The 14626-nt window shown below is 42.2% G+C and overlaps 1 protein-coding gene across 2 annotated transcripts in view; it reads right to left on the bottom strand.

Annotated features, from left to right (window-relative positions):
- LOC111665681 (MTSS I-BAR domain containing 1) overlaps positions 1 to 14626 on the bottom strand; it is a 59628-nt gene that overhangs the window by 16128 nt on the left and 28874 nt on the right. For both annotated transcript variants that reach the window (XM_023420756.2, XM_087177846.1), the window contains exons 4-7: positions 6688 to 6772; positions 5012 to 5103; positions 4410 to 4484; positions 3632 to 3643 (exon numbers count right to left, since the gene is read on the bottom strand). In XM_023420756.2, coding sequence (XP_023276524.1) covers positions 3632 to 3643; positions 4410 to 4484; positions 5012 to 5103; positions 6688 to 6772 — 264 coding nt within the window. The remainder of the gene's footprint in view (positions 1 to 3631; positions 3644 to 4409; positions 4485 to 5011; positions 5104 to 6687; positions 6773 to 14626) is intronic.

Consider the following 14626-nt stretch of genomic DNA (forward strand, 5'->3'; position numbering starts at 1 on the left):
CTGTGAATGATATAATGTCAAGTAAAACCAAACCAGTTACAGCCTACAAGTGGATTGGAGAAGTTTCTTCACAAAGAAGTTGGCAACCCTACTCCTGAGCACCAAATGTCGATTAATCCACTGCTGAAAATAGTCCCCAACAAACGCAGTGTTGTACTTTTTTGAAAATAAAACTATATATTTGTGAGCTGTTTTTAAAGATCATCAATAGAAACCAATGGATTTGGAGGAGACAGAGTAGGGAGGTCAGAAAGTGTCGAGAGACGGACTAACACATGGGATTTGTTCACAATAAGAAGCATCAGAAAAGAGTGAACACAATTCTGCAGAGCAGAAGTGACCACATCACATTTGAAAATCTGGAAAGGAATTAACTGATCATTTTCATTACTGATTGCCAATGGTTTTGTAATCTCATCCTCTGTACCACAGGACAGACATAAACATCCAGTCAGGTCCAGGACCGGGTTCAGACAGGAGAGAGCTCTGTCTATGTTTTCCCAGCAGAGGCTTCAGTAATACAGAGAGGAAAGAGGCGGCCGAGCTGCTTCAAGAGTTGAAAATATAATTTCTAGTTTCACACAAAAGTGTCATGATACAGAGGGCAGAAGATGTCTCTCTTTTTCCCTTTATCTCTGCATTCCCCTCTTCTTACTCTTTTTCTCTCTCCTCTTTCTTAGTTTGTACGTTTAAATGCACAGTAGTAATCTGGTCACTGTAAATCCACATTATCACATTTCATGCCTGGATTATTTGAAGTTAATACAACACTGATAATACAATTTTATTATTATTTTATCTATTTAACAGCTCAGCTGCTTCAGAACCTCAAATATCTGAAGCATGTAGTATGAAAACTAAAGAAGCCTACAGCTGTTATTCACTGTGTCATTTACATACTAATCATCAATTCATATCTGCTGCTGCTCATCACAGTTTCAGGTTGTAGGTTAAAGGTTGTGAACTTTAATTAAGCTGCTGCTCAAAACCATTTAAAAAACGAAAGCTGATCAGAGATCTTTGAGTTTTGTTCATTTTTTAAATTGAATTACTTGTGAAAATGAATTTGATCTAGACAAGATCTTAGAAAGGATATGAATTCCGTGATTGCATTCTGATCCTGGATCTGGATTTAATATAATGATATCGAACACTAAACCCTCGCAGTGAGAGGACAGGCTCTGTAGTGAGACAACCATCGCTTCAATGGTCAGAACTGACTCATTTAGACTTTTAGAGGTTCAGTTTTAGTTTCAATCACACCTTGAAAAAATTGTAAATTGTCATTGTAAATATGGAAGAATTATTGAATATGACGATTTATAGCTTTGTCTTTATTCATCCATTTGCTCAGTTGTCATGGCGATATTTTATACACAACCAAAGATATTGATTTTAAACAGGTGAAATCCAGTATGGGATCAGGTTTCTCTAATCCCCTACTCCCAATTGAATCCCAATTTCCAGTTTACATGATGTTGAAGGAGCCAGATCACTTAATGAGCTAAGAGCAAATAAAATTAAATTCCCTCTCTTCTTAGTTTTTCTCTAATCTCAAAGTGAACGTTCGTCCCTCTCTCTTCATCTCCCATCCTCCCTCCATCACTCTCTCATTAAATTCATTCCAGATCCATTCTAGGTTTCCCTCCCACTCTTGTTACATTCATTTCATTCCAACACCCTCGTCTCCTCCCATCTTCCCACTCTGAAACTCTTCTTATTCCCTCGTGACATCCACACCAGTGCAGGGGGAGTTTCCTCTCGTGCTTTAATAACAGACTGAGGACCGAGGCAGCCTCGACCACATCTGAGGTTCCTCTGGGGTCGATCCTGGGTCCTGTTTATTTAGTCTTAAAGGCTCCATTCAAAGCTGGAAGCCATCGATTCCTTTGTCAGCAGCAACAACAAGCTTGTTTCCAGTCATAACAAGGCTCATTTTTGTACCGCGATTCAGACTGGAACTCCTTATTCTGTGAGCACAAGGCTTGTTTTGGTGTTTACTTGTGGTTCACTGCAGCTCAGTGGGAGAAGCAAAGCAGGGACACTGACACTGACCTCCTCAACCCCCCAACAACCCCTCCTAACTGTCTGCCACTCTAAATATAATGGATAAATGTGACACATTTAAAGCTGGTTTACACATTATTCTGTCTGAGACCATGTTACACTATCCTACTGTGTGTCGCCATGTAATGCTACTATATGCTACGTTATGCTTTCTTACCAACATTACATGAGCCTTATGATATAGTTTAAACCAGGTGTCAGTAAATTTGTTAGTTTGCAGATTCATAGAAAACACTTCAGATAATGGATGAATCCAAACACTCTGCTCATGTAAGGATTTCCTGCTTTTCTCTGTTTGATATTATTGTAAACTGAATGTCTCTGGATGTTGGACTGCTGCTCAGACAAAACAAGAGATTTAACTCTTCTGACATTTTTCTGACAATAAATCAATTAACTGAAAAACTAGCAGGGCATTCAGAGAGCACAGAGCTCCGCCAAGGCCAGTGTCAAACAACATACACCAGAGGAAAAAATTCAAACTCATAGTAAATGATCTGGATCTGCCCCAAAATGTAATGGGTTTGTCCCTGGCCCATGAGCCATTCCTCCACCAAGTTCGGTGCATATCAGTTCAGTACTCTCTAACATATTGTCCTTGGCAGAGGTAATGAACTGATGAATTGATAGGTGAATCAACAGTAAAAAATTATCATTTACATGCAGATCATTTTTACAGATGTAATAGAGACATAGGTCTATGTTTTTATATTATATTTTTTTGAGTATTATTATTATTTTTTTTTTAAATAGGTAGGTTTTAAGATGTATCTTTAGTGAAAACACTTCCATTATAGATTAATCGGACAGTTACTGTCTTGATAAAGTGTTTGGTCTATAAAGTGTCAGAAAATAGTAAAAAAAAAAAAAAAAAAAAAAAAAAAAAAAAGACCCATAATATTTTCCTAAAGTTCAAGGTGACGTCTTCAAAAGTCTTACACTTCACAATGAAAAGCAGCAAAGTTGGAACCAGAGACTCTCAGGATTATTATTATTTTATTTTATTTTTTGGATGAATTAGATTAATATAACAATTCATCATTTCGCAAACGGATTCAGATAATGGGATGGCGTACTAGATGTTACGCTATGATATAATGTGTTGTGTGTTATTTGATTTATTGTATTTATTTAATCATGTATTTAAACAGGGGGTCTCATAGAAATCTGTTTTTGAAGATTGTTGCGTGTCAGTGTTCTGTGTTACTGTGAGTTACCCAGCTTTGATTTGTTGTGGTTGGATTGTGTAACGCTGTGTTACATTGTCGTGTCATGTGTTGTAATACAATCCAGGGAAACCTCCTCTCTGAAGACTCTTGTTTAGTGCAGCTCCGGTCTTTGTTGTGTTTCAGGCTTTCAGGTTCTCTTAGTCACACAAACATCTAAACAACACGGGAACACGTTTCGGTTGACTAACGTGGGCGGGACGTGAATGTAAAAAGCAGATATCTGACGGAGGGAAAGTGTTGAAAGCGTTTTCTGACTGTCACAGATTCAGAAACTAAACCACCAGAACTTTCTGTCTGATTCTCTCCCCACTGTCTGTGTGTGTCTGTAAACTTACCAAATACATCAGCTGGGCAGAGCAGAGCATGATGGGACACCATCAGAAGGCGAGGCAGGAATGAAAAAAGAAAAATAAATTATTTTAATTTTAAATTTCTCACGCCCCTCCCACACCCTGAAAAATAACAATACAGATTTAATTATCCCATGAAAACAACTGTTGAATTATAAGCGAGTCATATTAAATTGTTCCCAGCATCCCAGTTCATCTCTCAGAAGAGTGTGTTACTACAAATGTTATGTTACAGAACCAGACAACACTAAGGGCGTTTTCCCACCTAAAGTTTGTTTGCTCTGGTCCGATTCAGCTGATGAATTTGTAAACTTGTAGCATTTTCACCCTTGGTTCGGTTTGTTTTCACACAGAGAAAAATGCAAGTGAACCAAAATGCATCATTACACACCATGTGACAACGTTCACTCCTCTTATTGGTCAGATTGTCTGGCTGGAGCAGGAAAGTAAACACAGGATTACGGTTACAGGAAACGTCGAGCTCAAACTTGTGAGTTCACCTGCTAGTGGGGTCGGGTCGAGTTCAGAACTCTTTCACACCAAAAACAAACCGCTCTGGAGTTCGTTTGGGAACGGACGGAGACCACCTCCTCAAAAGGGTCTTGGTGCGATTGTAATAGTCAACACCAAAAGACTGCAAAACTGTCTTCACACCTGCCCAAACGAATCGTACCAAGGGGGAAAATGAACCAGGGTTCGGTTTAACCGGACTAAAAAACGCAGGTGTGAAAACCCCCTAAGTGACCAATCAGAGTTCACGAACCTTTCTTTGCTTTCTTCTGCAGCTTCAGAGTGTCTGAGGATCTCTTCTTGATCTCCTGACGGGCCTTCTTATACTCTGTGAGGGACACACACACGTACAGGTAGATGAAGACAAGCATCAAAAGAAACACAAACCTAGAGAAACAGCACTGTGCAAGAGGTGAAGAAGGCACTTTAGATGTTCGGACACTTCAGGGAGGAGGCTGATCAGTCCCACATTCAGTCTGCAGCAGGGCGACGAGTCTAAACACTTTGAGTCAGTCTGGGATCACGTGAAGAGACAGTAGAACTGAGGCAGGTTCTCCAAGAGGCTTGAACGACCTACCTGCCAAGAACCTGAAGAACTGAGCGCAGGTGTACTGCAGAGAACTGCAGCTGTTTTCAGTCAAATCTCCAAAACGTCGACTTTTCATGAGCCAACAAAAACAGCCCTTCTCTGCAATCTCACACAGATATGACACACAAACCCAAGTGCCTATAGGTGTGTGTCTAAATCTGAGCTCAAAGCCATCGAAGTGAGGACATTTATGTCTGGTCCTCACAACTCGAGAGGGTGTGTGTCTTTGAGTGTGTGTGTGTGTGTGTGTGTGTGTGTGTTTGTACCTTTGGCGTGGTCTTTGTCCAGAGTGTTGGCCACTCGCTTCCACTCCTCCATCTGCTCCTGTAGAGGGTTGATCAGACAGTCCAGAAACACCCTGAAACACACACGCAAACACACTCTGTTAGAGCTGTGTGTGAGTGAGTGTCTGTCTGTCTGTGTGTCTGCCTGTCTGTCTGTGTGTAGTACCAGGCACAATTAATGTTGAAGTTCCTTTGTGACAAAACAAAAAAGCTTATATTTAAAAGCATGCAGACCAGAGAGTGGTGGACCCCCCCTCCTGGTAAGGAGAGAGTTTCTGTGAAGGAGTTCATGTATCTCTGGGTCTAATCGTCAGGTGAGAGTAAAGTGGAGCGTGACCTCGACAGGACGGGTGGTGCTGTGTTTTGCAAAACAATTATCATGCTGCTAAAAAGGGGAAAAAACTGCATTGCATTGACCTTCTTTAAACCAATCACAATCGTTTTGGGCGGCGCTGAGCCCAGGATCCAGCGACAGGGAACTTGGGGGAACATTTGCACATGTGCCCTCGCGGTGTACGGCGGCAACAAAGGGCCACACCTTCATATACCGGGACTGGGACACAGCTATTGTTTGACTGACTTTATAACCTTCGTGATGTCCATAGTGGAGGGGTTTTCCATGTTTTCAGTGGTGTCGATGTTACCTGCTTTATCCTCGAAGTCAGATCCCGACACGTTTTCTTCATTAATGAGTTTTTCAGCCGTCTTAAATTTGTCCTCTACTCCTTTTCTGTGTTGTGATTCGGATTGTTTAGATAATATAATATTAAGGGTTAGCAACAGAGCAGCAGCAACCCCGCCATAACCGGGAAGTCTGGGACACAGGTATTGTGTTGGAGCAGGAGAACAAACATCCAGAAGACAACGTATAGAGATAATATCTCCCCACAGATCCCTGAGGAGGACAACACTGGGGTGGAGGGCGTCTGGGATACAGCGGAGAATAGATGGATGTTTGTATGTGAGGCTTCATTTAACCACAGGGTGACTCCTGTGTGTGGCCTGTTTACATCTCTCAGCTATACCGAGTCTGTGTGTTTACGAACTCAGCTGGACGTCTCATCTTCTCATTTCAATGTGACTGACTCTTCCCCCTCCACACTGGGAGAGTTAATGGACTCGTGCAGAGAAAGGAAGATGGAGAGGAAGACGAGGAAGGAGCTGGGTCAGGAGGAGAGGAGAAGGAGACAAAGAAACAGGAGGAGCTCAGGGTGATGTTTCCTGGCTGCTGGAGAGAAGGATGGTTGGTGAAAGAACGGTTCCGCTGCAGGAAGTGAAGGAAGATGTGAAGGACTGAGGAAATTAGGTAAAATCCAAATGAACACAGACACAATCATCTCAGGAGGCGGCAAATGGGAGGAAAATAGAAAGAAGAAGGTATGAGGAGGAGGAGGAAGAGGTCCTTTAAACATAGAAAAGATTCATGTGAAATGATTTTATCGACGAGTTAAACTCATAATAACAATAATAATATTTAAATTGATCAGGACCATTGTTTTCAGTAATGCAGTCGAAGAGGGAGAGAGCAAGATGGAGGATGGAAAGCTGAAGCAGGAGGCGGAGCAGGTTGCCATGGAGAGCTGGGAGGAGATGCTACACCTGTTCATATCACACACACACACACACACACACACACACACACACACAGATCTACTCACATGGAGAACTGGCGGAGTTTGGCCTCGATGCTGCGGTGCCTCATGCACATCCTGGTGAGAGCTGAACCGATGTCCCTGGTCCCTCCTGAAAGCGCACACACACACACACACACACACACACACACAGTCAGTGTTACAGATATATAAGAGCCAGACTGATGAGGCATTGTGAGTATTGGCAATATCAGAAAATGTATTCAAAGGAGCTGATATTTTAAGTAATTTTCATTTCAGCCTTTTACCAGTCCTCTCCAACACATTGGAAGGTGCAACATTCATTAATAGGCAACACTAAACATGTAGCTGAACACTTTGTATTAGGGCTTCACAATTAATCCAAATATAATAAAAGTCACACTATGGCCAAGTGCAATATCCAAATCACAAAGGCTGAAATTTTTTTGATGAAAGGTAAAATGTTTCACATTGCACCACCCATTCCAACGGAAATCACACATCGCAATGGCAATATCTGCCAAAATAATCGCAATATGATTTTTTTGTCGTGCAGCCTTACTTTGTATTCAATCAACAGCAGGTTACAGAATCAACAAGCCGGAAAAGACACACACAGTATCAGCTACTTGGTACCGAAGGAAACTTCTAAACTGCATGATTCTGAGCCGAGATCAGAAGCTGATCATAAACACTGAAGCTACTGGAAAGAGTATGAATCCAATTCAAACGCAGTCATATCCTCAATGTTACATGAATAAAGAAGACAAACAGTGAACCTGTTGATCTCTAAACAACCAACCACAGCTACAGTGTCGCCTTGATTTGACTCAGAACTTCAATGCTCCAATCACAATCAGTGCAAATAGCTTTAACAGAGTGATGAAGTGGACCAACCCCTCAAGTTGTGTTAAGACCTGATCAACACAATCTGAAACGAGAGAAGAGAGAAGCTTTGACAACTTTCCATTGAAGACCAGAGAATTAGACCGTTTTTTCTTTGGTTGCTCCTCAACACTAGCATCGGAGGTTAGAGGTCATGATTGCCTCCAGAACAGCAGCTCTGGATCTGAAAGGGAATTCAGCGTGGGGTGTAGAGGAGCCTTTCCGAGAGCGGACTGTCGGGGCAGCAGAAGCTCCACAGGCACCCGGAGGGGCCAGATGGTCGTCCTCTCTCTCCCCCAGATGGAAACACTCCCTCCCGGGGAAGAGTTCACCGGAACTCAGCCTGTCCGCCTGGAGCTCCAACAACAACTCCAACACTCACACACTCACACACGCTGCAGCTTATATTCCTACACATGTGAGGACCTATGATAACCATGTCCATTCTCAAACTTGGACCTAAACTTTAAAGAACAGATACACCTTAAAACAGTTATTATATCTTATATCTTTTATCTTTAAGATCATTATCTTTATATTAAGAAACATGTGCGTCATGTCTATGAAGGGTCCTCACAAGTACAGTTTACAAACGTGTGCGTGTGTGTGTGTGTCTGGGGTGGGGAGCGAGCACTGCATTGCACCACTGACACCTCTTTCTCTCCTCTGCTCTTCCCTCTTCTCCTATCTACATGTTCTCTCTCCTCTTCCTCCTCTTCATCTCTCCTCCTCCTCCTCCTCTCTTACACATCTTCGTCACACCCTATTCATTTCCCTCCCTTTACTCCTCTTCAGCCTCCTGGAGGCGCAGCAACAAGGAGTCGTGTCTTAAGGTGCAAAATGACTCTAATTTCACAATTAAATAATAGTAATAATAATAATGATCTAATAATCAGTTAGAGTTATAAAACTTAACTTATAAAAAGTCTAGAGTGACTAGTGTTTTAGTTTATTTTATTCCAGGATCACCTTTAATATTGTAATCCCCCCTATCCAGACTTCCTAATGTCTGCCCTGTATGCAGGTTAGGATAACTGGCGACTCTAAATTGCCCACAGGTGTGAATGAGCGTGTGAATGGTTTGTGTGCAGCCCTGTGATAGGCCAGCGACCTGACCAGGTTGTAGCCCGCCTCTCACCAAATGTGAGGTGGGACCCGCTCCAGCCTCTCTGTGAGCCTCAAGGATGAACACGTACAGTTAACGGATGGATGTCACACGTTAATATTACGGTAATATTAATTAACTGCCCAACAGTTTATGAAACAGTTAAACTGTCTCCACCTTGATGAACAGTAAACTCTTACTTTCAAATTCATGCATCAATAATAATAATCCAGTACTATAATATATGATAGTATAGCACTAACATGTTCCTAAATTATGAGTTCACTTATGATACTTGCCTTTTGGTAATAATATATCTAAAAAACAAAAAAAAAAAAGGTAAAATATGGTTGTTTGTGTCTATACGTCAGCCCTTTGATAGACTGGCAACCTGCCCAGGGTGTAACCCGCCCCCGCCCAATGTCAGCTGGGATTGGCTCCAGCCCCGTGACCCTAAAAGGATACATGGTATGGATAATGAATGAATGAATTAGCATCAATGTGGATTTTTATTTTATTTCTATTTTTACTTCATGTAAAATCATGGAATTGCTTGATTGCTTATTTAAAGATTCAGATTCAAGGAGCCCATGTTGAATTTAATTAATAGTCAATACAGAGCACAAAGTCTAAATGTGCTACAGAGAAACTGAAGAGATAAACACTTCTCCTATATGGCCAAGTCCTCTATAGTGATGCACCTAAGCTATAAGCTGTTATTTGTTTCAGTCAGACATCTAAGCACCACCTCTTCCTCCATCACACCATCCTCCATCCCTCTCTACCATTTTCACACATCATCCTCCGCTCTCCTCTTTTTGCTTCTCTCACATCCTCTTCCTCCCCTCTTCTCACCCTCAGATGAGGTGTTACCTCCTCTCTTCTCACCTCGCCTCCTCCTCTCTCGCTGCGCTCCTTTAAGAAACGAGGTGTTGTACTTGTGTATCAGTCCAGGCTAAACTCCCATCAGCCAGCAGGGCCCTGGTAGTATGCTGCAGACTAAACAGTCGTCTCGTCTCGTCGAGGCAGCACAGCGCTTCGGTGAGCTTTAAAAAGGATGATGTTATTCTGAATGGCTGTGTTCAAGTTTCCGGTGGCAGGAAGCTGCTCACTGGAAAAGATTTCTATACAGAAATAGAGTCAAAGTTGAAAAGCAGACATCCAAATGAGCTCGGTGCCGAAGGTTTTCATGAGTCAAATGTGCTCTGAAGCTGCTCCCTGGCGCGGTTTCTACTAAATTTAAAGCTGCAGGACATGATCTAAAGACCCAGGATGGGTAGCATGCAGAGAAAATGTGCACTTTCATTGGGCTGCAGCTCCCAAGATCAGATCGTTTTCCCAGATCTTCATGATTCAAACATTTACCGCTTGAGGAGCCTGGGCAGGTTTCCACACATGCTGTAAGTCCAGGTTCCTCCGCCTCTCTGGAACCCGTCCTGCTGGACCCCAGCAGTTAGAGTGTGAATAATTCCGCGGCACCATTACTTTTATTTTTTGGAGTCAGTGCAAATAATATTAGCTGTTAAAATTCACATTTAGGCCAAAAGAGCCACAGTTAAAATCGGGGCTAAATTAGAATCTTTTAAGGTGCTTTCAAATGTGACACTACGTTTGAATTAGATTTTCAAGAGCCTGGATGGATTTCCTAATGAGTTTCACAGAAGTTCTATTTAAAAATATTAAAAAATGACCAGTGTTAGGACTCATACACAGAAACCCTGGGTTTGGAAACTTGAGCTTTAAACTGAGAGTGGAACAAAGGGAAGAAACGCAACAGAAACTGCTGAGTAAAGTGTAAAAGTAACCTGATCCTCGCTGAGCCAAGACAAGTCTTCAACAGATACATGAACCTGCACACAGGGTCATCTCTCTCAAAACTCCACCAGAGCTCAGGTTGAAGTTTTACTGTTTAAATAAAGTTAAATATTTAAATTATACAGTTATATACAATAAAAATAACCTTTCTTTTTTTTTGGTGACACAATTTGATCGAGCTTCCTGGTTCAAGCGGAAAAGTGCTGTTCCTGCAGGGTCACAGTCAGTCAATTAGTTCCTGGTCAATTCAGCTGATTGACCCAACAGTGGACTTCTCACGCTGGGTACGTGTGCGTGTGCGTGTGTGTGTGTGTGTGTGTGTGTGTGTGTGTGTGTGTGTGCGTGTGTGTAATGACATCGGCATCGAGACCCAGTTGACCCAATTCACTGGGACAGAGCAGCGTCTCTGTCTGAGCTGCAGCCGGTTCACTCTGATCTCGGCTGAACGGCCTCGAGGCTCCACAGGAGCTCATCTGCATGTGAGACCGGCCAGGACCGGTTCAGAGCCTCAGAGGAAGTCCTGAGTCCTCACGGCGCGAAACAAGCGATTAGTCAGAGACCAAAACGCTGTGAAAAGGAGGTAATAATTAGAGCTGTATTGATATTGGGCTCATGTGAAACTAGACTTTTGACCACTGAGACCAAATGTGTGACATCATAGATCTGATACGACAACATTTAAAGTTGAAAAAAGACAAAGATTTGACTTTTACATTATTAATCTCACCCTTCATAGTGTTATGTGTTTATAGCATAAAAACGCATAAAAATATAAAAAATATATAGACCTAAGCTGCCAATTAGAGAGAGGAAGTACAGAAAGTTTGCCATATAATATCCAGATAAAACAGGTATCTTACTGACTGTCTTTATTCCACCTCAAACCATGAAGGTCTAAAGGAGTTAGACTGAAGATTTTGCCTCATTTTATACAGGAAAGTGTGTTTATTCACAACAAATAGCCAACAGACCTACTGCAGTAGTTTCTTTCTGCGTTAGTATCAAAACTGACATTCAGAAACTCTCGTCGACTCAATCTCACTCGTGTCAGTTAATTCAGTTAATACTTTCCCCAATGCTGTGTTCATGAGCTGTCCCTTTAAAATTGTACTACCTGGTATTCAGTCACGTGTCTCCGTCCAACTAACGTTAGTCCATGTTCACTCAAAGTGAAGCTGGCGATGTGGAGGACACCATCACAAACACTGAGCCACAACCTGAGCAGCTTCTAGCTAAAAAGAAACCGTGTTCATCGTTTGGGCTCATTTTGGTTTCAATGAAGACGACACCGAAGAAAAAAAGGAGACGAATGAAAACACTGCAGAAAAACATTACACAATATTAGCTTTTTCTGTGGGCATTTTTTAAGTGGCTAAAACACTCCCCGTCATCAGCAGCACATCACTCAGCTTCTGTACCGGTGCTCCTGCTGGGTGCTGATCTGAATCTACTGCAGGTAACACACTGACTATAGATAAGTACCGAACACAACCCCACGTCTAATAACCCCGACCATCACTTTTAGAGCAGTGTTTAAAAAAAAAACAGTAAGTATACGTTCATTGAAGGTAAAAGTTTGAAATAATCATTTGAAGTCATATCACCAGGTCCCTATTTTTCTCCAGACCCTCGCCGCTGTTCCCTCGTCTCTTTATTCTCATGAAGCGAGTTGAAATATACTCAACTCACACAAACATGTCTCTGCCTCACATTTAGCTCAGAGCGAAAGCTGTGACTCCTGACATGTTTCCATTGACTTATGTCCAAATTCCCTTTCAGCTCAGTCTGAACAGACAAACGACGCCACTACCTTGAATGACCTTGAGAATCAGATGAGTCAGACTGAGCAGTTTTTCTATTTTCTTCCATCCTCAGCATGTAATTCTTTAAAAAACTGCATCAGTGCCACATCGCGTATCAAGACGATAACGTCACCGTCGAGTTGATCTCACAGCTCTGGACGCTGTAACCGGAGGACGGGGTCGTGCGCCAGCGTGGGCTTGAGCTCTACAATGAACAGTAGGTGACCTGGAATCTAAGACTGGAATTTAAACCCGTCTCCCTCCATCCGACTGGGATGTGAACTCAGCCGTCACATTCCCACAGGAGGAGCTGCTCTACACGAAACACTGGTGGAACTGGGCTGAGGAACCGGAGCAGCTGAAGAGACACACACACACACACACACACACAGCACCCAGCAGGACAGGCAGTAAATCACTGTCCTGTCTTGTTGCTACAGGGAGGTTACGAGTAGAGAGCTATTTTTGAGAACTGGTGCATGAGGGGGGCGAAGAGAGGCGAGGAAGAGGTAGATGAAGGAAGCACAGAGGGCAGAAGGAGGGATGAAATGTCAGAGTAGAAGAAGAAGAGGGCAAGAGAGCAGGAGGATGGCAGAGAAGATGAAATGAAACATACAGATCTGTACATTTTTATTTTGTCTTCAAGTCCTTCAGATAACCTGTCAATCAAACAGTGCAGTCACAACTGGGTCACATGTCTTTGCATATTCCTGCTGATGCTCTAAATAAAAAGTCCAGTTTATCACTGGAAACTGGTCCAGTAAGGAAATACGAGCACCATCTATTATTTGGAAGAGAAACCGAAACCAAAATGAAACTGAATGCTAGAATTACAACAAAACTATATGATGTTAAAATCCAGCACAGTTTAAAGGAGCTATTCATAAGTTTTTCTATTGCTACATAGCTAATGTTAGCATTAACATCTGTTTACTTCAGCCAACGTTGCATTTATAATGCAAGAAGTTATAATACATCATCTGACCAGCTCTACTTCTTCAGGGCAGACTAGAAGCTACAGTGACTCACCAGCTAATTCTGGCCGGGGCTAGCTGGTTAGCATGCTAACTTCAGTAGAAGAAAAGAAGTGATTGGAATAGAAGCAAAACACGAGTTAACACTGGCTCTGGAGACCGCTCTTGGTGAGTAAAGGAATAAAGTTTGATGCTGAACTTTTCTTCGAGACTGGTAAGTAAACAGCTGTTAATGCTAACGTTGTCTGTGTAGCAATAGGAAAACTTACATATAGCTCCTTTAAAGACAGACGTCCTGGTCAGACTGTACCGTAGTTGATGTTGTTGTGTGCAAATATATATTTATTTCTATGAATATATGGTCAGTGTGTGATAACGTGCCCTCCCAGCATCATGTTCACCAACAACATCAGAAGGAACTCAGACGTCAGAGCTGGAGTCAGGTTGGATCACAAATTGCAAAAAACCCACAAAGAAGAAGGATGCATGTAATATGTAATATATAAGTTCCACTAAAACTTTTGCTGTCACAGTCTGCTGCTCTCTGATTGGCTGTAGGGCAGACAGAGCAAAAAAATAAAAAATAAGGTGATGGTCAGTGTTCAAACAGCCGCGTAGTGTTGCCTGGTGGTTGCATCAGTCAGCATCTCTCTCTCTCTCTCCATATAGCCAAGGTCACTTTACCACTTCAATACGTCTCTCGAGTCAACAAGCAGCAGAAGTGTCGCTGCGCCGCCGCTGTCAATCTCTTTAATGCCATGGCACGAAATACCAACGTACGGCTAATTAGCAGCGTGTCGGAAAGGTCACATTGAGCTCAGCTGCAGGGGCGACAGGAGAGACGAGTACATGTAAGAAACTGCTGCACAAATACATCAACTTATATTTCACATTAACTACTCCACAGTGTCCGTGCAACCATTTAACAGCCAGATTCAGCAACTTAAAGCTGCGGGAACAGAGAAGTGGCCGGCCTCTGGCAGACTGAGGAACTCCATGATGCAGCTTTAAATGAAAGCGCAAAATGTTTGTTCAAAAATCAAATTTGGAAAACAAGAAAATAACAGTCAAGTATGCTTTGCTCATCAGATCTTGTACCTCAAAAATATGAAGATCAACACAAGCTGCAGCAAAAAAAAAAAATCACATAATGATTTCATACAACTATGGACTTCCAGCTGTACAAGTGGGTGTGAATAAGAACTCCACTTTGCACCTCTGGTCCAATCACATGATCTTTCCCTCTCTGCTATCTCATTAGTTTACACATCACCACATTCATGTAAATGGGAAAATTCACCTTTGAAGTCGGAAAGTCTGATAAGATTTTAGTGCAAAACAGTAAATGTTTGGTTGGATGTGAAAACACTTTTGATTAATGCTGCAAATTCACAAAGTGCATA

Source organism: Seriola lalandi, unplaced genomic scaffold (assembly GCF_002814215.2).
Source record: "Seriola lalandi dorsalis isolate HSWRI2012SDOR001 ecotype SW California unplaced genomic scaffold, Sedor1 jcf7180002054657, whole genome shotgun sequence".
NCBI classification, from domain to species: Eukaryota; Metazoa; Chordata; class Actinopteri; order Carangiformes; family Carangidae; genus Seriola; species Seriola lalandi.